This window comes from Amblyraja radiata, chromosome 9 (genome assembly GCF_010909765.2).
Source record: "Amblyraja radiata isolate CabotCenter1 chromosome 9, sAmbRad1.1.pri, whole genome shotgun sequence".
In the NCBI taxonomy this organism is placed as follows: Eukaryota; Metazoa; Chordata; class Chondrichthyes; order Rajiformes; family Rajidae; genus Amblyraja; species Amblyraja radiata.
In genome coordinates, this window is record NC_045964.1 from 58,809,888 (window position 1) to 58,834,585 (window position 24,698).

At 41.2% G+C, this 24,698-nt stretch overlaps 1 protein-coding gene across 7 annotated transcripts in view; it reads left to right on the plus strand.

Annotated features, from left to right (window-relative positions):
- Window positions 1–24,698, plus strand: part of foxn3 (forkhead box N3) — a 323,289-nt gene that overhangs the window by 185,126 nt on the left and 113,465 nt on the right. For all 7 annotated transcript variants that reach the window (XM_033027554.1, XM_033027552.1, XM_033027558.1 and 4 more), the window contains one exon: window positions 4,472–4,608. In XM_033027554.1, coding sequence (XP_032883445.1) covers window positions 4,472–4,608 — 137 coding nt within the window. The remainder of the gene's footprint in view (window positions 1–4,471; window positions 4,609–24,698) is intronic.

Here is a 24,698-nt window from a genome sequence, read left to right on the forward strand (position 1 = left end):
CAGAAATGCTGCCTGACCCGCTGAATTACTCCTGCACTTTGTGTTCTGTGAAGGTTATTTAGTTGTGTTCAATGGGCTTCTCTGGCTACTGCAGGTTAAATAAATCCCAGTTACACTCCAGTAATGCACAGAACTTGATATCGATAGCTAATATTTGCCTGATTCACGTGCTATTTCTAGCAGGGGGTCATTAAATAGTGATCAAGAAGGGACCTTCAGCAGTTTTTCTCGAATGCCCAGCAACACTGTAAAAATAGTTGATCTGCTACAAGGATTAGCAAACGTAAGATGACATCTTACTGACCCTGGAAATTAAAAATCGCAACAATTACAGTCTGCAAACTAATTTAAGAATTAGTTTCAGAATAACTAATTTCAGAATAACTGAATGGTCATTCAGTTCAACAATAAATTTACTTATTTTGTCGTGTATTAACTAATTTGAAATCCTTCTAAGCAATTTTGAGAGTGAATTAATTTTGAACCCAAACGACCTTGTTTGAGTGTCTAAGTTTGTTACAAATAATTGCAATTTTGCATTGCAGAAATATGCCATTTGACTACTTGCTTTTACTCTTGCTTTGAATTTTAACTCTCCCTCATTTGGTTATTCCATTATTGCATTTTAGGTTTTTTACAGAGTTTGCAATATTCTGCTGTTTTGAATTTGCCACAATAAACTAACCTAAACTAAAACTAAAAGTATCTATATTTAAGAGGGGGTATGGAGAGAAGGCAGGTACAGGATACTGAGTTGGATGATCAGCCATGATCATATTGAATGGCGGTGCAGGCTCGAAGGGCCAAATGGCCTACTCCTGCACCTATTTTCTATGTTTCTATGTTTCTATCTATCGTTCCCATGTGTAATCTTTACTCAATGAGCTTCATGCGAATAAAGAATTTCATGCAACTTGGTATATATGACAATAAACTATAAGCGAGTTTGGTATTCCGACTGCACATGCCCAAGTCATAGTTCACTAGCTATAAAACAGTCTTGGCAACGGTGGTGCTTCATTGTGTACAGGCTTGTGTTTAGTCCGTTGTCGGGGTGGCGGTCCGCTCTCCGTTGCTGCGGGTGCTGTTGAGTTGCTGTTGGGTCATCCCCGTCCTCTTCCCGGTGTCCCGTCCCTGTCCGGAGATGTCCGGGGTGGACCTGGGCTGGCTGGGCGGCCCTGGACTTGCAGCCGCTGGCTCCAGCTCGGCTCTGCCTGTCCCGCCGGGCTGGCCAGCAGCCCTCCACCTCCACCCCCCTCCCCTCAGTCCGATACAGTGATCCTGCTGAAGACGGGCAGCCGCCGGCTCTTCTCAAAAATGGGCGCCTCGGAGCCGCTGCTGCTGGAGTCGTCCTGGTCGGAGAGAGAATCTGCGGTTGGGCTCCTGCCGACCATGGGCAGGCCGGGCGCCCACTGGAGCTGCGGGTACTGTTGGTGATGGTGGTGCTGACTGGTCTCCCCACCCCCACTCCCGCCCGGTCTCCTCACCCCCACCCTGCCCGGACTCTCCCCTCCTGAAAAAAGACAATAAATTGGACCCAAACTATACTCACTGAATCTACAGCGCTTCGTTCAATTTTAATTTATAACGTTCGATCTTTGACAAATTCCATGATTCCTTGCGTTTTTCGGAATATTCTTATGGTCTATATGTTGAGATACCCATGCACCAAAAATGCTAATTTCATCGAAATTGGAATTTCAATGACATTATAATCCACTTAACACGCAGTTTAGTACTTGAGTACAGCAACCATCCATTATCTGACCTTGGTTTGTTGGTTATTCCTCTCCCTCTGCTCCTCCTTCAATCATTTAATCACTGACATTTTCTTGCTAGGCTCCTTCAAGATGCTTCTCACTTATCAAAACCACATTACTGGCATATAGAAGCTTGGCTGATTACAGTGTTTACTAGCAGTCAAAAGCAATCACCGTCTCTCCCTCCATTTATGCTCTTTATTTTTGCCAGCTAAATCTACCCCTCTCAGTGGGATTCCTTGCAGCTCCTTAAAAGTATTTCCCAATTTTGCTCCATTAGTGTCGCTGATGATGCCACTCTAAATATCAAAGGTTTGGTCAACAAAAGAATCCATGTTGTGTTGTGCAATATATTTATCGCAAAAGGTTGGTCAGACTGGTTTTACAGCACATGGAACTTTTATCTTTGTGCGGCGTGACTTTTCCCTTTGCTATTGGAGACTTTTAGGTCCTTAGTGGAAGTTCCTGAGGGCAGTGGCCTGGGCCCACAAATGACCTTCCTGCCTTCATAAGGTCAGAAGTGGTAATGATGGATAATCACTGATGGTTGCACAACGTTAAATTTCACTCATAGCTCTTCAGCAGATGTCTGTTTGTAGCATGACCTAGCCAACATTTAGGCACGGACAGAGAAGTAGTAGGTAACATTCACCTCAAACATGCCAGCCAGTAACCATCACAAACTAAAAGCGAATCTAAGCACCAACTCTTGATATTCAATGCATTCCTATTGCCTAATTCCCCCATCATCCAGCTTGAAGGGGTGCAACATCCAGAAACTAAATTTAACAAGCCACATAAATAGTGTAGGAAAGAACTGCAGATATGGGTTTATACCAAAGATAGACACAACATGCTGGAGTAACTCAGCGGGACAGGCAGCATCTCTGGAGAGATGAAATAGGTGATGTTTTGGGTCGAGACCCTTCTTCAGACCACATGGAAATGGGTTTGATGAAGGGTCTCAACTTGAAATGTCACACATTCCAGAGATGCTGCCTGTCCCGCTGAGTTACTCCAGCATTTTGTTTCTATTTAAGCGACATAAATACCTTGGCTTTAAGAACAAGTCAAAAGCTGGGTGGTGAATGACTTATTCTGAGCACCCTAAAGTCTTTCAGTATCTACAAGGACCAAGTCAGGAGGGTAGCTTACTTTAGAGTGGTTTATTATAGTCATGTTGACACTCATCCTACCTAAACCACCCCCCTCCTCAGACTCTTTCCTTTGCAACCACGGGAGATGGAATCAGACATGGTCACTCTTCGTCCTTTGGACAGACAGTTACATTTGCAAGGCATAGAACAGAAAAGTACAGGGACAGGCCCATAATGTCGAAGCTAAACATGATGCGAAGATAATCTAATCTGGTCTGCCTACACATGATCCATATCCCTCCATTCCTGGCACAGAAGGATAAGAAGCTAATACATGCAAATCAGATCAGTGTGGATGGGTACAATATTGGCATGGATGTGTGAGTTAATGGTCCCGTTTCCGTGCCGTACAACTCTATACCTCGAAGGATTGTAGCCGTTCAAGAATTTTTGATATGGAACTCCCTTAGTGAAAAGTAAATAAATTACATTTGTCACCTCTGGGTAAACAATAAAGGCTGTTTGGGAAGGAACTGCAGATACTGGTTTACACCATAGATAGACACCAAATTATGTTTGGGAACTGCCGCAATATAATGTACGATAGTGAAGTGCAATGATTTTGCCAGCCACTGGTGTAATTTAAAAGGACATATAATCCAACTGCTGGAATGAGCCCATTGCTTTCACAGTGGAAGTGTGAAAATCATACACCAATGTGATCCACATAGAATAACTATACTTGAAAGAGCACAGGAATTTGCTGTTTATCCATTGGCATTAACCTTGGAATGAAAAGTCTGATGTCCAATCCGTTTAACATAAACAAATATTGAATGTTGGCATAAACTCACTGTTACAGATATATCAAAGTGTGCTGCTGTGTGTGTAAAGAATAAATAATCTGAGTGACAAACAAACTGCTGAAGGAGCTCAGCAGGTCAGGCAGCATTTATGGAGACAAAAGGATGATCGGTGTTCTTGTCGAGACCCCGCTGAAGCGTTGAATAGCTGAGTTCCTCCAGCAGTTTGTTTTTTTGCTCCAGATTCCAGCATCTGCAGTCTCTTGTATCTCTGGTCAATAATTACATTGACTTGGATTTTATCAGCTTGCCCGAGGGCAATCTCCTGCTATAGACAAAATATGTAGGAAGGAACTGCAGACGCTGGTTTACCCAAAGATAGACACAAAATGCTGGAGTAACTTAGCAGGTCAGGCGGCATATCTGGAAAAAGGAATAGGTGATGTTTCGGATCGAGACTCTTCTTCAAACTGAGAGTCAGGGGAGAGGGAAACCAGAGGTATGAAAAGGTTCAGACTGTATACTTCTAATTTCCATCTCCCAACTCTCAGTCTAAAGAAAGGCCTCGACTCGAAATGTCACCTATTCCTTTTCTTTAAAGATGCTGCCTGGCCCGCTAAGTTACTACAGCATTTTGTGTCTATCCTACTGTACACCTTTGGAAATTCTTAATATTTAGAATTTCTCTTGAACAAAATATATCTGTGTTTTGTGGCACACTGCATTTGCCTATTAGAAAATAAGTAATTGCTCAGTTCTATAAAATTTTGAAACCTGCTACATATGACCTCTGTTTTCTTTCTTCCTACAGAGTATTGGCAAAGGCTCCTTGTGGTGTATAGATCCAGAATACAGACAAAACCTTATTCAGGCATTGAAAAAGACGCCGTATCATCCTTACTCTCATGTTTTTAATACACCTCCCACTTCCCCAAGGGGATATCACAGGTAAGCATGTGGCACTGGGCTTACTGAGGCACTCGTTTACCTCCGCTCATGGGAGGGTGATTTTGACCTGCCTTGTTTGGGGAGTGAAGCGAGAGGTGTGGGGATGTTGAAATGTTTGTTCGTACCTATCGTTGTGCAAGCAAGAAATGGGGAGTTGAAGCTCCCTGCAGTGCTATCTGCTCGCAGCCAGCTGCTGTTTGGAGCACTGTGAGGGGGAATGAACCGTCTTGTTACTGGGTTTAAAGCACATTCCATCACACACGTAGACCGTCAATCATCAAAGTGGAGATTTGAATGAACAGCCGGGCTTAGAAGGGAACTGCTGTACATCTGCCTAGCGAGGTGATTAGCGTTATGGTAGCCATGGAAGCTGGAAGGTTGCCATAGCAACGCATAGCTGAGACAGGTGCCGTTGCATCACGAGTCCTGTTTTGTTGCCTGGCAAATGGACAGGCTGTTAGCATGTGGAAATACGCCGTTGCCTTGACAACTTTTTCTCCATATGACTTCAGTTGGCTTTCAGTCTCTTTTTTTTTGTATGAGCGTGTGTATGCTTTGTACCTGCTATTCACCCCGCCCCCCCCATTCCCAAACCATCCCCACCCCAACCCCCCATCCCCGCCCCATCCTCATAAATATCCACAGAAGCGTGCATCATCTGAGATGACAACTTGAGGTCAGCTAGCTCTGGGAGATTAAAACAAAATGGGACTCACTGAAGCGACAGAGTAATCTAGAGGAGGAAAAAAAGCTTGTAAAATCGGAGTGCCTGTGATGTGTATATATAGTCAAACCTTCAGCATCAAAAAGTAAAGGTCCTTGTAGTGTATTGCTTTTGACATTGGAGATGTTTTAATGTTACTATAAAGCAGTGGAATTGTTAATCATCCCTTCTGAGCTATTTTCTTGCACAAACTAGTCGCCGTGCATTCCATAACAATGGAACATTTTCAAATCCTTTGGAATGCTAGGAGTTTCAATGTAATGGAAATAATATTTTCTACTGCAATCGGTTTCTTTCAGAACTAATAGGACAAATGGAATTTAATTCAGAAATTAAGTTGATTGGGTAGAAAGTGGGGGTGGACAATGGGGGAGAGGAGATTAGGTGGCGGAGGAGGGGCAGTTTTAAAATCCACCTCCTTAAAAAGATTTAATAGAAATCCGAAGGGTAACTTTTTCACACAAAGGGTGGTAGGTGTATGAAGCGAGCTGCCAGAGGAGGTAGTTGAGGCAGGTACTATTGCAACCTTTAAGAAATATTTAAACAGGTACATGGATAGGACAGGTTTAGAGGGATATGGGCCAAATGCAGGCTGGTGGGACTAGTGTAGAAACATAGAAAATAGGTGCAGGAGTAGGCCATTCGGCCCTTCGAGCATGCACCGCCATTCAATATGATCATGGCTGATCATCCAACTCAGTATCCTGTACCTGCTTTCTCTCCATACCCCCTGATCCCTTTAGCCACAAGGGCCACATCTAACTCCCTCTTAAATATAGCCAATGAACTGGCCTCAACTACATTCCGTGGCAGAGAATTCCAGAGATTCACCACTCTCTGTGTAAAAAATGTTTTTCTCATCCCAGTCCGAAAAGATTTCCCCTTTATCCTTAAACTGTGACCCCTTGTTCTGGACTTCCCCAACATCGGGAACAATCTTCCTGCATCTAGCCTGTCCAACCCCTTTAGAATTTTGTAAGTTTCTATAAGATCCCCCCTCAATCTTCTAAGTTCTAGCGAGTACAAGCCGAGTCTATCCAGCCTTTCTTCATATGAAAGTCCTGACATCCCAGGAATCAGTCTGGTGAACCTTCTCTGTACTCCCTCTATGGCAAGAATGTCCTTCCTCAGATTAGGAGACCAAAACTGTACGCAATACTCCAGGTGTGGTCTCACCAAGACCCTGTACAACTGCAGTAGAACCTCCCTGCTCCTATACTCAAATCCTTTTGCTATGAATGCTAACATACCATTCGCTTTCTTCACTGCCTGCTGCACCTGCATGCCTACTTTCAAGGACTGGTGTACCATGACACCCAGGTCTCGTTGCATCTCCCCTTTTCCTAATCGGCCATCATTCAGGTTAAAGTCTACTTTCCTGTTTTTGCCACCAAAGTGGATAACCTCACATTTATGCCACCAAAGTGGATAACCTCACATTATGTAGATGGGGCCTGTTGGCCAATGTGGGCAAGAATGCCCAAAGGGCCTGTTCCAATGCTGTAAAACACTATGGCTATCTATGATTTCCAGAGGACAACAAATAGTTATTTTTTATTATAATTGATCCTGCTTATAATTATGTAATCTTGTCAATTTGGTTGATTCAAAATCATGTGTCACTGTTGAAGGCTGATTTTGTTTCTTCAGTTCCAACGGGTTCATGGTGTCCAGATACGTCATTGATTGCTACAATCTGCGAAAGCTTATACCTGGAATGGCTTGTTGACTGATCTCCAAGCTTGCATAAATAAATATTGTTAAATTTCAGAGCTCCAGTTTTGGAAAGCTCAGTTGCTTGCATTCAATAACAGCCAGCAGAGTCAAACTGTTGTAGTGCCAAAACATACGTTCATATGTTCTAGGAACAGAATTAAGCCATTCGGCCCATCAAGTCTATGCCACTATTCAATCATGGCTGATCTATCTTTCCCTCTCAACCCCATTCTCCTGCCTTTGCTCCATAACCCAACACCCTTACTAATCAAGAATATGACAATCTCCACCTTAAAATAACATTGTGCTTAGTATTGTGCATAGTATTTCACATCTTAATGAAATATTTTCCATGTACATCTTTATAAATAGAAAGTAAAGGTAATTTGTCAAGTCTTTATCCAGTTGATGTCAATAGTCTTGATATTTTATTGTCTTTCTGTTCAATGGCATGAACAATAAGTATGTTATTTTTTATATGCAGGTGCGTTGCTAATAGTGTTAGCAATATCGTGTGCTAAAGGGACACCCTGACGCCCATTCTAATCAAGAATTTGTTTTTCTCTGCCTTAAAAATATCCACTGACTTGGCCTCCACAGCCCTCCGTGGCAATGAGTTCCACAGATTCACTACCCTCTGACTAAAGAAGTTCCTCCTCACCTCCTTTCTAAAAGAGCGCCATTTAATTTTAAGGCTATGAACTCTGGTCCTGGACTCTCCCACCAGTGGAAACATCTTTTCCACATCCACTCTATCTATTGTTTAAGAAGGAACTGCAGATGCTGGAATCGAAGATAGACAAAAGTGCTGGAGAAACTCAGCCGGTGCAGCAGCATCTATGGAGGGAAGGAAATAGGCAATGTTTCGGGCCAAAACCCTTCTTTAGACTGTTGTAAGGTGGGAGTGGGGGGGGGGGGGGGGGGGGGAGAAGAAAGGAGAAAGGAAGAGGAGGAGCCCGAGGGCTGAGGGAGAGCTGAGAAGGGGAGGAGACAGCAAGGGCTACCGGAAATTGGAGAAGTCAATGTTTATGCCGCTAGGGTGCAAACTGCCCAAGCGGAATATGAGGTGCTACCCCTCCAATTTCTGCACTTGTCACTTTACTTCCCCCCTCGTTCCAGGTGCGACAGAGGTTCACCTGCATCTCCTCCAACCTCATCTATTGCATCCGCTGCTCTAGATGTTAACTTATTTACATCGGTGAGACCAAGCGTAGGCTTGCCGATCGTTTCGCCGAACACCTCCGCTCGGTTCGCATTAACCAACCTGATCTCCCGGTGGACCAGCACTTCAACTACCCCTCCCATTCCGAATCCGACCTTTCTGTCCTGGGCCTCCTCCATGGCCAGAGTGAGCACCACCGGAAATTGGAGGAGCAGCACCTCATATTGGGCAGTTTGTACCCTAGCGGCATAAACATTGACTTCTCCAATTTCCGGTAGCCCTTGCTGTCTCCTCCCCTTCTCAGCTCTCCCTCAGCCCTCGGGCTCCTCCTCCTCCTCTTCCTTTCTCCTTTCTTCTCCCCGCCCCCCTACCCTACATCAGTCTGAAGAAGGGTTTTGGCCCGAAACGTTGCCTATTTCCTTCGCTCCATAGATGCTGCTGCACCCGCTGAGTTTCTCCAGCACTTTTGTCTACCTCTACTCTATCTATGTCGCTCATTATTCTGTGAGTTTCTATGAGGTCCCCCTTCAACCTTCTAAACTCCAGCGAGTTTATAACCCCAGTGCTATCAAACACTCATCATATGTTAACCGACTCATTCCTGAGATCATTCTCGTCAACCTCCACACATCTCCAGAGCCAAGCACATCCTTCTTCAGATATGGGGCCCAAAATTGCTCACACATGCGTCCTGACCAGCGCCTATAGAGTCTCAGTGGTACTACATGTGTTTTATTTAAAACTGGAGAATTCAATGTTCACACTGCTTTGTAAGCAACCCAAGTGGAATATGAGGTGCTTTTTCTCCAGTTCATATATGGCCTCACTCTGGCAATGGAAGAAGCCCAGAGCAGGAAGGTCTGTATAGGAATGAGAAGGGGAATAAAATTCAATGGATATTTCAATGGATATTCTTAAAGGGGCTGTCCCACTTGGGCGACCTAATTGGAGAGTTAAGAGTTTGAAAAAATGACATGTTGAAGACCTCCTTCGACTATGTAGAAGACCTCCTTCGACCTCCTTCGACTATGTTGAAGACTAACTTCGACTAGCTACGACTAACTTCGGGAAAATTGGACACCGAATAGTGGAGAGTGAAGACGACCTGCTTCGACCTCCCTTCGACCTCCCTTCAACTATGATGAAGACTATCTACGACTACCTTCGACTATCCTCGATTACCTACGACTAACATTCTGACCTACTAGGACCTATACAACTAAACCTACGAGTAAAAAAAGTGTCGATTTTTTCCATGGCGACCTGTTCTTACTCGCGGGCATTTTTTAACATATTGAAAAATCCGGCACGACCTAGCTGAGGCCTCTGGTACGCGGAGACCACTCTCGAGCATGAAGGAGAGCTACGAAGACCTCCTGCGACCTGTGAGTAAGAGTCGAGGGCAAACTCGCCAGAACTCACGGATTAGGTCGCCCAAGTGGGACAGGCCCTTAAGGCAGAGATTGACAGATTCTTGATTAGTGAGGATGTCGGGTTATGGGGCGAAGGCAGGAGAATGTGGTTGAGAGGGATAGATAGATTAGCCATGATTAAATGGCATTGTAGATTTAATGGGCCGAATGGCCCTATTCTGCTCCTAGAATTTATGAGATAAATCGTTAGCCATCAAGAGAGCCAGCAGGCCTTGGCTGACCAAGCACTAGTGTTCAGCGAAATGATCATCTAGTCTATGCTTAGTCTTGTCAAAATAAAGGCAGCCATATCAGGAGCATCAGATGTAGTAGATGAGGTTTGAAGAGGTGCATGTGAACCCATTTCTCATCTGGAAGGACTGCTGGAATGGTCCCTGGGTGCTTGTGAGGGAGGAAGTGAGGGGACAGGTCCTCCATCTCTTGTGGTCTCCAGAATTCCTCTCCCTTGTTTATTGAAGAGGCATTGCTCGCAGTACTGCCAATTATTGATTCCTTTGTGGGAGTGGGATATTTTTTTAAATTGGTGAAAATCCACCTCTTTTACATAGGAACATAAAATAACTCCCTCTGATTTTAACCAATTGTTTTGATTTTCAGCTATAAATTGGGGTGTAATTATTTTGCTAACTTTTTAATTTCGATTGATAGATTTTGACAATGATATTTCACAAACCATTCAACTTGACTGTAATTTGAGCACCATTGTCGTGACAGTGTGTTAATCCATTGCAAACTTAGTTCTACTTGCACAATTTTAATATCCCTTTTTAAAAAAATATTTTACATTTTGAAATGTTCTTCAATTCACTCTGCTACACATTGTGCTTTATTGGATAGTGCATGGAGTTAATAGTTTGCCCTCAGGCTTTTTCCATTATAAACAAGTGTAGCCTGGTTGGTCTTTTCAAATTCCTGCCACTTTTATTGTTGGAAAATATATATCCCAAAGATAGCTCAGATTCGTGAAATGCGATGATAATCAACATTCTGCAGATTGATACAATGTCCCATTGACCTTGTAGATTCACTCCAAGCTGTTAGTTAGTTCAGTTTATTGTCACATGTACCGAGGTACAATGAAAGACACCAATTGATCAAAACTGTTTATTAATTTCTGGTTGGGTGTTTGGTGATCCTTGCCTGGGACACAGATCTTTGTGCTTACATAATCTACATTAAGAATAGATCTCAGTCAGTCTAGCTTGAAATGTTAACCATTTCCATTCACTTTACAAATGTAGAAATATTAATGGTTAGATCAATGTTTGTGCAATCCATTCTTTGGTGTAGTCGCCTGGGTCTGAGAGGGTTCACATCAAATAAGCCTGTTCCGTTGATTCATTTTGCAGTGAGATATAGCTTTATTGGGTTTTGAAATAGTGGCTCCACATTCATGTCTGAAGGGATATTGATTGTAAAAGGAGGGCAATTTTTCAAGCTCGCCCACTAAACATAGAGGTATTAAACTAGTGAGAAAGTCTTGAGAGAAGATGGTTGGATTTGGACAAATATAGAAAAAACTTTGGAAAAAATGCTTGAGATCTATTGGGCTTATATTCACTGGAATTTAGAAGGATGAATTCTTAAGGGATTGGACAGGCTAGATGCAGGAAAAAATGTTCCCAATGTTAGGGGAGTCCAGAACCAGGACTCACCGTTTAGGAATAACGGGTAGGCCATTTAGATGAGGAAAATCTTTTTCACCCAGAGAGTTGTGAATCTATGGAATTCTCTGCCACAGAAGGCAGTGGAGGCCAATTCACTGGATGTATTCAAGAGAGAGTTAGATATAGCTCTTGGAGCTAATGGAATCAAGGGATATGGGGAAAAAGCAGGAACGGGGTACTGATTTTGAATGATCAGCCATGATCATATTGAATGGCGGTGCTGGCTTGAAGGGCCGAATGGCCTACTCCTGCACCTATTTTCTATTGCTTTCTTTGAAAGTTATAGAGAGGTAAACATGGAAACAGTCCTTTTGGCCCACCAAGACTGTGCTATGCACCAGGCACTCATTTTTATACCAATCCTACACTAAACTCATTTTATTTTCTCCATATATGTCTTTCAACTCCCACCCAGCATTCTCCCTGTCCTCAGATTATTTTGGTCATTGGCACATCAGGAGTAATTTACATGACTAATTAAGAGCATTGGCTGGATATTGTGTATGTTTCATTAATTATCGTTAGGGTGATTATTCAATAACATGAAAGAATGATAGCAAGTGTAAGTAGGACAATACAATTTGCATAGCCATAGCCACAGACAAGTTTTTGACTTCAGGAGAAATCGATGTACAGATGATTCTCAGGAACAGTACCCATTCATATCAGGTTATAGGAGTAGAATTAGGGCATTCGGCCCATCGAGTCTGCTCCACCAATCAATCATGGCTGATCTCTGCCTCCTAATTCCAGTTTCCTGCCTTCTCCGCATAACCCTTAACACCTGTTCTAATCAAGATTTTGTCTATCTCTGCCTTAAAAATACCCACTGACTTGGCCGCCACAGCCCTCTGTGGCAATGAGTTCCACAGATAACTACCCTCTGACTAAAGAAGTTCCTCCTCACTTCCTTTCTAAAAGAGCGGCCCTTTAATTCTGAGGCTATGATCTCTGGTCCTAGACTCTCCCACCAGTGGAAACATCCTTTCCACACCCACTCTATCTATGCCATTCATTATTCTGTAAGTTTCAATGAGGTCCCCCCTCAACCTTCTAAACTTCAGCGAGTAGAGGCCCAGTGCTGTCAAACATTCATCATATGCTAACCCACTCATTCCAGGAATCATTCTTGTAAACCTCCTTTGGACCCTCTCCAGAGCCAGCACATCCTTCCTCAGATATTGGGCCCAAATTTGCTCACAGTACTCCAAATGCGGCCTGAACAAAGCCTTATAGAACCTCAGCATTATATCTCTGTTTTTGTATTACAGTCCTCTTGATATAAATGCGAGCATTGAATTTGCCTTTCTTACAACTGATCGACTTGCAAATTAACTTTTTGGGAGTCCTACACCAGCACTCCCAAGTTCCTTTGCACCTCCGGGATTCTCTCTCCATTTAGAAAATAATCTACGCCTTTATTCTTATTACCAAAATACATGACTCTGCACTTTGCTCAACTGAATTTAATCTGGTACTTCTCTGCCCACTCTCCTAACCTGTCCAAGTCCTTCTACAGAGTAGTTGCTTCCTCTACACTGCCTTCCCCTCCACCTATCTGCAAACTTGGCCACAAACCCCTCAATCCGTTTATCCAAATCATTAATGTACAACGTGAAGAGAAGCGGCCCCAGCACTGATCCTTGCGGAAATCCACTAGTCCCCGTATCCTGGGGAACTACCTGTATAGTATGTGTGCCGAACCGTCACCCATTCCTTCTCTCCAGAGATGCTGCCTGTCCCGCTGAGTTACTCCAGCATGTTGTATCTATCTGCCTGTATAGTACTTCAGTTGCGATGTGAAAAATCTCATTATGTCAAACGTAACACTATTTGAAATTTAGGTTTGCTGACTTTACTTAACTATTTTTCAGGTATATACTTTGCATGGTAACCTCAGTCCCTCTTGTACTACCAAGACTGAGGAATGGAAAGTTTATATTTGTTTTTCTTGGAAGTGTCAGTCAACAGTGTGGGAGTAAGTCAGATCAGAGGCTCCTGTCTGACAACAGCCTGCAGTCCCAGTAACTTGAGATTGAGTGATGGCTCCGGTGTAGCAAATCTCACTGAAATTTCCATCATTTAAGAGGACTGATAATTAATTTTAAACCAGCTATATACAGCAGGTTAGAGTTGTACTGGGGCTACTCGCATGACATAGAATGGAATTGTTTTTCACTGGAAATCATAAATCTGATCTGTCTATTTTTATCAATGGACGGTGTTGCTGGAAAACCAAATAAAGGAGTGACCAAGGAGCGCTTGTCATATGAACCAACAAACATACATGCTAAAAAAATGTAGACAAATTACAGATACGTTTTGAAACAAATGGGATGTCTGTTATAACTTTCCCATACCCAATCGTATATTCTGATCATAATGCCACCATGAAATCTTGAAAGTATAAGTGAAATGATAACTTTGCCCCGCAAGGTGGAAAATTCTGATGGAGAGTTTTTTTCCCACAGTTTTGATTATTTGGTTTATTAAGTGTTTGAAATGTTAATTTAAATGTAACTTTGTGGGACATCTCCATTCACTTTGCAAAGGTGAGCCTGTGATCTCATTTGCTCTCTGTTCCACTCTCAGTCTGACATTTGGTCCCCTGCACTATTCCAATGAAGCTTACATTGAGCTTAAAGCACACCACATCTTTTAATTGGGCACATTACAACTTTTTGGACCTGAAACTAGGTTAACAATTTCACAATCATTGTATTATTCTCATTTAAATCTCTTTTAGACCCATCTTTTCTTTTGTTGTCGTCGCATTACTTTTACCATTGCAACATTAATTATTTTTCCACTTCTACCTTCCACACTATCAGACATCCTTTTCATTGATTCTTTACGCTTTGCAGCACATTTAAACACATTCATCCATTCAGTTCAGTTTAGTTTATTGTTGCATGTGCCGAGGTACAGTGAAAAGCTTTTGTTCCTGATGCTGGATGATCAACCAGCAACACACACCTGTTTCTCTCTTCTGAGTTGCTGCTTAGTCTGCTGAGGATTTTCAGTATTTTTGTATTTGCCATTCCCAGTACCTTAAGTTATGATTTTATGGTAATTGTAAATCCCACATTATCAGGTCACCACAGCAATGAGCTACATTGTCTGACCCGCTAACCCAGTGTTTCAGCAAGTCACTAGCACTTGCATTCCCGCACGCATGCTGGGGTCCTAAGTTCCCTGGATCTCTATTCTTCCTCTGAGCCAGTCCAGGGTGCTCTCTGGTCTTCCTCCGCACTATTTATTTTGCAAATTACAACGATTTCTGTGGTTTTATTTATCATCTTCACAAATGAAACCATAGTTTTTATTTTGTGTTCATCCTGCATAATAGATGGTACCTTGGCTATTTTCTACAAAGTTAAAACTTTTTATAGCCAAAGAAAAATGTACTGACAAGCTTCTATTTCTTTGATGGCAGGGTATTCAAAGATCAATGTAGTCGTCTATAATTTGAATCCCGACCGGAAGCGAAAACAAGTTTCCTCTTCCATCACGTGCTTTTGTTTTTTTAATTACACATTGGATAGAAAATTGTCCTCCGTTAAATCCATTGATAACACAATCTAGATATATATTCACAAAATCTAGGGTCATGGTTCAAAGTGCATAAGTTACTGTAGAGTATTTGGGGGGTAAATATTGAACAGTATTTTGTGAACAGTATTTGACTTATGAGCTCAAACAAATCATCAATCATCAGATGATCCAGCATGTTTTAAGGTCCTACATACTTCATTGTGTTGGGGAATGTATCCAAAATAAAAAGTTTTTAAAAGAAGTTAATAGAAAAATAACAATGGAATATTTTTGTGTTTAAAAACCAGAATGTGATGTTGGGAGGGAAGAAAACAATAGATTCTTTGATACGACATTAACCTAAGATGTCTGCACATTTGCAGTGTGTGAAAAATTCCGTGGCATTATTCATGGAAGAGAAGAGCCATTTTAATTCCCCTCATAGTTTGATGGGCATTTTAACCTCCCCCCCCACCCACCACCTCGCTCATACTCTGTCTCAGCCACTGATTGCAAATCCAAAGTCGACATTTTGGTTCAGTCTCAATCCAAGATGACATTGCCCGAAACAGATGCTGCTATATCTGCTGAAATCCTCCAGCAGCTCTACTTTTTTATTTGCTCCAGATTCCAGCAACTGCAACCACTTGTGCCTCCAATTAATGTTAATATTGAATAAGTGAATCTGTGGTTCATTTAAGAGACTGGTGATTTTTGGTTTTGTTTCTTCTATTACTGGAATTTTGTTTCATTTCCTTTCTATGCAGGTCACCAGCACAAAATTACACACAGCATAATTTTTCAGGCCCATAAATATAATTTTTAAGTGTGTAGGAAGGAACTGCAGATGCTGGTTTAAACCGAAGAAAGACACAAAATGCTGCAGTAACTCAGCTAGACAGGCAGCATCTCTGGAGAAAAGGAATGGGTGACATTTCGGGTCGAGACCCTTCTTCAGACAGAAGACAGTCTGAAGAAGGGTCTCGACCCGAAACGTCACCCATTCCTTCTCTCCAGAGAGGCTGCCTGTCCTGCTGAGTTACTCCAGCATTTTGTGTCGATCTTCTGTCTAACTTTATTTTAATATTAATAAGGTGAATGCTGTACTATGAAGTCCTTCAAATATCATTACCATAAAATGCTGCAACTGCCACCTTTAGTGTTTCATGTAAATTGGTTGAAACTTTGAACATTTGGGAGAATAATTCATTGCAAAATGCTAGCATTGAACTGACGTTCCATGTCTACCAGTTACACCTTCAAAGAGGCGCTATCATCATCTGCTGACTGAGGAGATTACATTTGGATCTTATGTCACACGCTTTCCTTTGAGAGTACGTGATTCCAGATGAGTGGATGGTGCATATGTTAAAGAAATATCAAACTTAAACATACACATCCCTAAATGCTTTTAAGTCATGTTTGTGAAGCAGTTTTTTATTGCTGTCTATAATTTTATAAGCAGCTGCTATAGATGGATAGGCTTCTGAGATCCACTGTACTGTTCTCTCATATTGATCTTTGCACTAATCCAGTAATGGATTGCTACCTAGAAGTTGAAAGCAATAATTGACCAGAGTGAATTACGAATAACCTGACCATGCTAGGAATGTTTTCAGTCTGGTAAAAGATTGGGAATATTGGAACCTGGGTAATGCACAAGTGATGCTATTATTTCTTCATGGGTGCGATCATTTTTATATTTGACACGGGGTATTGGTGGCTCGTAATACTCTGCCATTATCCAGTTGTGTGAGTGCACTTTATTTTTGATGTTCTTGTATATCTAGCTTCAATCACTCAATCACATAGTAATGTAATGTATTCCCACTCCTGTGTCAGTTTATACATATGTTGTTGTCTAGCCTTATCCAGCCTCTCTCAATTTCTTCACTATCTTCACATTTTCAAACTGTTTGTCCAACATTAAAATGGATGAGCATTTTATTCCATTTATGTATGGCAGCCATTATATCATCTGTCTCTGTTACAAATTTAGTTCCTTAATAACTAATTTAATGAGTAGCAATGTTACAAAATTTTGAGATTTAAAAAATCAAGTCTGTAATTTATCCCATCAGATAAAGCATAAAAAAAGGTTTAATTTGTCATCTAATTCACTTTCATATCTTCAGTATTTAAAAAGTTATGGCCATTTTCATACTCGGAAATTAGCATCTTGTTCTCTATTGCTTTTCCATTGACTTAACACAAAAGCTGTGATTGAGGACAGTCAAAAGCTCATAACTTTCTTAAAAATTAAGAGAACTAAAATAAAATTTCAGTTATCATAGATTGAAGCATTCTGAAACAAATATGAAACAATCTTACTTAGATGACTTGAAATTAAAGCATATAATTAGTTAGTTACCTAATTGTAGCTAATTACTAAATTCAATTACTAGATCTAAACATCTATCAATTTATTAAGAATAGATTAACATTTTTAAATAGCCTAAGTGTCCAAATAACATTCACACAAGAATTCACAATATAACATATTTTTTTTATCTCATTGTCATGGATTTATAGGCCAAATGGAAGGAATTTAATGTTTAATACCTGTAAATTAATGGCCATTTAAATCAACGCCTGTGGGTTTTTTTTGGAACGCGACCATTTGGAACGTTGCAGTTTGCAGTGATTTAGATCCCCATATCTGCATGAAAAACACTGCCGGTTGGTATGGGGACTAAATCACCATTTCGCAACTTAAAATATGAACTAAAGGAAACTTAAGGACCACTTTTATACATAAAAAGAAACCGCTTTCTTTTACCTGTCACCTACATGAAATCCGTCCCCGTTGTCGGCGTAGACGGCTTCAGAAGCTGATTTTAAAATCACTCCAGCGCTGAACGAGTCGGGCGATTTAAAAAAAAAATAGACAGAACGTCCGTCGGAACGATTCTTCAACAAAAGCTTGCACTCCAACCAAATATAATCCAGGAAAAGGTAAGAAAAAAACCACGTTTTAACCCCCCCCCCTCAAACGGGCCAAAATCGCGCACACTGCCAGTGGCAGAATTGCAGTGCCGCTGAAGGTAAGTATTGTAACATACCTATAATGAGTCTCCATTGAATTGTATCAAAATGTTGATAAACCTGATGTTACATTGATGACAAATTGATTTTCAAATCTATAGCAGTGCCATCTCAAAGACTGGCTATATGTAACCTCACCCATCCCAGCCTTGCCTCAGCTCATCTGCACAGACGCTCTCATTCACGGCTTTGTCATCCTCAAACTTAATGAGTACAACATAGTCAGACTCAAGATGATTAAAAAATGTGCTCCCTTTACCCAGTACCCATTAATGTTCTCATCCCCATTTTTCAGCCATTTCTCACTTCACATCATCAGTATAATCTCTTCCAGCATTTGAACTTGTTCAGTACTCCTGTGCATCTCAAATTTAATCACAGCACCAATATTCACCTCAAGTTCTGGCATTTCCTTCCAAAACATACACTAATTTACCTCTCCCCCCTTCCTTTTGTCCATTCTTTACAACCCAGGTCCATGGTCTTTGAGTAATTTTCTCGAAGATCTCCTAAAGTTGCTTGACATAAGCATCTTTTTTTTCTTGCTTGCTAACCATGCTGTGAATTTTACTTTGCATCACTGGTTCATTAACCAATGGTTCCATTGAGCAGAGACTCAATGCATAATTAGGAGACAAGGCCAAGAGTAGACTTGACTATGATTAAATAATGTTATCCTTATTCACATACTTTAAATAAGTAATTGAGTAAGATACCATAGTATATGCCAATCAAGGAAAGGAGTGGACAGCTGACTTAAACTGAATGGCTGATGTTGATTTTTCTCTATAAACAAAACTGCAAATTCATTCAATTTTTACATGATTTAAAAGATTTAAAATGCAAAATTGTGGGCCATTTTTCTATCTGCGCATGTTGTTCCATTGTTTAAAAAGGGGTCTAAGAGTAAACCTAGCAATTATAGACCTATTAGTTTGACGTCAGTGGTGGGCAAATTAATGGAAAGAATACTTAGAGATAATATATATAAGCGTCTGGATAAACAGGGTCTGATTAGGAACAGTCAACATGGATTTGTGCCTGGAAGGTCATGTTTAACTAATCTTCTTGAATTTTTTGAAGATGTTACTCGGGAAATTGATGAGGGTAAAGCAGTGGATGTTGTGTATATGGACTTCAGTAAGGCCTTTGACAAGGTTCCTCATGGAAGGTTGGTTAAGAAGGTTCAATGGTTGGGTATTAATGGTGGAATAGCAAGATGGATTCAACAGTGGCTGAATGGGAGATGCCAGAGAGTAATGGTGGATGGTTGTTTGTCAGGTTGGAGGCCAGTGACGAGTGGGGTGCCACAGGGATCTGTGTTGGGTCCACTGTTGTTTGTCATGTACATCAATGATCTGGACGATGGTGTGGTAAATTGGATTAGTAAGTATGCAGATGATACTAAGATAGGTGGGGTTGCGGGTAATGAAGAAGAGTTTCAAAGTCTACAGAGAGATTTATGCCAGTTGGAAGAGTGGGCTGAAAGATGGCAGATGGAGTTTAATGCTGATAAGTGTGAGGTGCTACATCTTGGCAGGACAAATCAAAATAGGACGTACATGGTAAATGGTAGGGAATTGAAGAATGTAGGTGAACAGAGGGATCTGGGAATAACTGTGCACAGTTCCATGAAAGTGGAATCTCATGTAGATAGGGTGGTAAAGAAAGCTTTTGGTGTGCTGGCCTTTATAAATCAGAGCATTGAGTATAGAAGTTGGGATGTAATGTTAAAATTGTACAAGGCATTGGTGAGGCCAATTCTGGAGTATGGTGTACAATTTTGGTCGCCTAATTATAGGAAGGATGTCAACAAAATAGAGAGAGTACAGAGGAGATTTACTAGAATGTTGCCTGGGTTTCAGCAACTAAGTTACAGAGAAAGGTTGAACAAGTTAGGGCTTTATTCTTTGGAGCGCAGAAGGTTAAGGGGGGACTTGATAGAGGTTTTTAAAATGATGAGAGGGATAGACAGAGTTGACGTGGAAAAGCTTTTCCCACTGAGAGTAGGGAAGATTCAAACAAGGGGACATGACTTGAGAATTAAGGGACTGAAGTTTAGGGGTAACATGAGGGGGAACTTCTTTACTCAGAGAGTGGTAACTGTGTGGAATGAGCTTCCAGTGAAGGTGGTGGAGGCAGGTTCGTTTTTATCATTTAAAAATAAATTGGATAGTTATATGGATGGGAAAGGAATGGAGGGTTATGGTCTGAGCGCAGGTATATGGGACTAGGGGAGATTATGTGTTCGGCACGGACTAGAGGGGTCGAGATGGCCTGTTTCCGTGCTGTAATTGTTATATGGTTATATGTTATTATATGGTTATAGAGGAAAATATGTAGAAAACTCTGGTGCTTTTCAATAGAGTACCAGAATGTTGACAAACTGGAAATGTAAAAGCTGAATTTTATAATAACAGTTCTACGGAATATTTCTCAATCCCTAGAAGACATTGTACTTAATTAAAAGTCAAATCAACTTGGCACTACAAGATCTTTTCTGGCATAATTATAAGACTGATTGATGCAGAATCTATTGCTCGTCTGCATGCCACCAGTGTAGAATTTTAATATGCTTTTACCTTAATTCAGCAGTTACAACATTCTTTACTGAAGTGCATATTAGGTCAACTAAAATGAATTTTATCCCTCAGTTGCTGCATTGCTTTATTAGGTTAATCTATTAGAATTGACTCTGAAGGTAAAAGACAAATATTCCAAATATGATACAGAAGTGAGTGGTTTTGCAGATTGTGAAAATGGTTGTGAAAGATTACAGCAGGATCTTGATCGATTGGCCAGGTGGGCTGAGGAATGGTTGATGGAATTTAATACAGAGAAGTGTGAGGTGTTGCATTTTGGGACGTATAACAAGGCAGGACCTAAACAGTAAATGGTAGGCCTCTGGGTAGTGTTGTGGAGCAGAGGGATCTAGGAGTATAGGTGCATGGTTCCTTGAAGGTTGAGTCGCAGGTAGATAAGGTGGTTAAAAAGGCTTTTGGCACATTGGCCTTCATCAGTCAGAGTATTGAGTATAGACGTTGGGAGGTCATGTTGCAGCTGCAGAAGACGTTGGTGAGACCGCATTTAGAGTATTGTGTTCAGTTCTGGGCACCATGTTACAGGAAAGATATTGTCAAGCTTGAAAGGGTTCAGAGAACATTTATTGAAAATCCTCAATGTTGTCAGGACTAGAGGGTGTGAGCTATAGGGAGAGGTTGAGTAGGCTGGGTCTCTATTCCTTGCAGTGCAGGAGGATGAGGGATGATCTTATAGAGCTGTATAAATAAAATCATGAGAGGAATAAATCGGGTAGGTGCACAGAACCTCTTGCCCAGAATAAGGGAATCGAGGACCAGAGGACATAGGTACAAGGTGAAGGGGACAACATTTAAATGGAGTCTGAGGGGGTAACCTTTTCATACAAAGGGTGGTGGGTGTATGGAACAAGCTGCCAGAGGAGGTAGTTGAGGCAGGGACTATCCCAACATTTAAGAAACAATTAGACAGGTACATGGATGGAACAGGTTTGGAGGGATATGGACCAAATGGTGGCAGGTGGGACTAGTGTATCTGGGACATGTTGGCCGGTGTGGGCAGGTTGGGCCGAAGGGCCTGTTTCCACGCTGTATCACTCTTTGACTATGATTCCAGATGTGGGACAGTTAAACTTTGATATGAAAAAGCCATTCATTTTTTATTGCACTGGGTCCAGTGAAAATTATTTACTATTACAACTATTTTTGATGTCTTCCCTTAATTGTTCTTAATTGTTCTCAAATGGTTTCATGAGCGTCTTTACGCACAAAATGAGTAGTTAAAGAGATCTTCTGTATGCCTCAAGACTCTACCCTCATTTGCCATGATCGAGGTTTGGTGTGGTCGATGCCTCCCGTCACAGATAGAAGCTATTGAAACAAACTGGCAATTGATTGTCTAAACTTTGGAAATATAATCTTTAAATGATATAAGGCCTCACAATAAATGAAGCAACTGTTCAGCATGCCTAACTATAAAGACAGTCCTTTCTACCTTTTTCCATTTCTCAGTCAAATGGATGCCCACGTTATGGACCATTGATGTGTTGCAAATAACTGGAATGATTTGGACATTTGCTTTGCTTCTTCATGGATTATCTATGACAAACCATTGCTCCAAACATGTAAACATATTTTTACAAACACTCTTAAAGGATAATTTGCATATTACTATTTCACTCACAAATGTGTTATCCCAGTAACTGCATTACACAGTGACTGTCATTCAAACTTAAATGATTGGCTGTGAGACGATACTGGTTTATTATTGTCAGCTTTATTGAGATATAATAAAAATCTTTGTGTGCAATCCAATCAAATCATACTATACATGAGTACAATCAAGCCATGCACATGTACAGCAGGTAGTGCAAAGGGGAATATACCTAAGTGTAGAATATAATGCAACAGCATTATTGTGTTACAGTTGCAGAGAAAGTGCAAATTTTAAAAAAGTGCTAGTTCCGCAATGAGGTAGCTTGGAAGATTGGAACTACACCCTAGCTTATCGGAGGATCCATAACAGCTGGGAAGAAGCTGTTCCAAAATCTGGCGCAACATGCTTTTAAGCTTTTGTAACTTCTGCTGACGAGAGAGGGAAATGAAAACGGGCCTTGATTGTTGGCTGCTTTCCCGAGGCAGCGTGAAGTTATTGATGATGGGAGATAGTCTGGTTTGTGTGATGGACTGGCCTCTCTCCATATACTCTGCTATTTCTTGCGGTCGTGGGCAGAGCTGTTGCTAAGCCAAACTGCGATGCATTTCGATAGGACGCTTCCTACAGTGCTTCTGGAGAACTTGGTAAGAGTTGTTGGAGACATGCTGGGTCAGTCTGAAGATCGGTCTCGACACAAAAGACCCGACACGTCACTTATTCCTTCTCTCCAGAGATGCTGCTCTTGAGACTAACAGTGTTTCTATAACTCCTGAGGGATTTATCTTGAAGAGCTTAGAATTAGATAGAGCACATTTTTTTGCAGCAATAACTTTGGAACCATTGCCTTTCATATCATGTACAAAACAAACAGAAATTCCATTAAAAAAAACTGGACTTTTGGCTGTAGCAAAATGACTGAATACTCGCGGTTTAAGAGCTACTTTGAAACAAGAAAATTGTTGGAGAGAGCTAAATCCAAATTGACAAGAGAATGGAACATTTGAAATTTGATGAGTTCCTGCTCCTGCCGTATGAAATGTGTCATGGAGCTTTGATCTGTCATTTTCACACCTTACCCTTCCATGTCTCTAGTCTCCCTCTCCCCTAACACAGTCTGAAGAAGGGTCTCGACCTGAAACATCACCCATTCCTTCTCTCCAGAGATGTTGCCTGCCCCGTTGAGTTACTCCAGCATTTTGTGTCTATCTTCAATGAATGCTATGTTCTGTTTAAGAGAAGCTTTAACTTCCAACATTTGCCTCCTTATCGTAAACCACATTTTTCTTGACATCTCCACACGGTTCTCTAATTTTAATATCTTCTTGACCCCTATTGTTACTTCCCTAATCCTTTCTCTGTTAGTGACTTCCTTAATTCTAACCTAATTTCTCTTGAGCATTTTCTAGCAGCTACGTGAGAATAAATATCAGCCTTTATTAACAGCCTAAAACAGCCTGACCCTGTTTTTTTACACAGAGAGTGGTGAATCTGTGGAATTCTCTGCCACAGAAGGTAGTTGAGGCCAGTTCATTGGCTATATTTAAGAGGGAGTTAGATGTGGCCCTTGTGGCTAAAGGGATCAGGGGGTATGGAGAGAAGGCAGGGATACTGAGTTGGATAATCAGCCATGATCATATCAAATGGCGGTGCAGGCTCGAAGGGCCGAATGGCCTACTCCTGCACCTATTTTCTATGTTTCTATTTTCTATGTTTATTATATTATAAGCTTTATTATATTGTGCAGATGAAATATGTGCTTAAAAACCAACTTTGATTTCATCTGTATCAGTAACTTCCAATAATAGTGTTGCTAACGTAGCAGTTCTTTGATACAGCTTAGTGGTCATTGATAGATGATATTCTCCTGTGACTTCCCCTCGCACTGATTTTGAAAGGTTCCTGCTGAACATTTTCCTAAAAGATCGCACTCGAGATAGGAGTCAGCCATTCTCTCAAAATGGATCGGAAAACCTGGGGTTGTGATATCCGTGGGCTGTTGTGATCAGTTTTCAAAGTCACGTTGACAAGAAACAGGAACAGATGCTTACTGTCCATAGCCCACTGTGAGATTAGTGATGCCGAGTTTAGAAAGATAGTAAAGGGCCTGCCCCACTGTACGAGGTAATTCAAGAGTTCTCCTGAGTTTTCCTCCGATTCAAACTCGGAGAATGTCCATAGCGGGTTCGTAGGAGTGCGTGGATGTCCCGTAGCGACTCGTACGAGTAAAAAGTAACCATTTTTTTCATCACGAGTATTTTTTTACTCGTGGACATTTTTCACAGTGTTGAAAAAACGTCACGAGTTTACCAGATTTCCCGAGTACCTACCTTTACTCGTACGAGCCGCTACAGGACATTCACGAACTCCTACGGACCCGCGACGGACATTCTCCGAGTTCAAATCGGGAAAACTCGGGATCAAATCAAATTTTAAAAAAAATAATTAAAAAAAAAAAAATTCCTATCGGTATGGACATGGTGGGATGAAGGGCCTGTTTCTATGCTCTGTTCAACTCTGTTTCATTCTGAAACCATTCCAGAATCCAAGCATACAGTTCACATATGTTTAATTTTTCAAATCTTGCAGTTTGCTAATATCGCTATATTTCTCAAAAT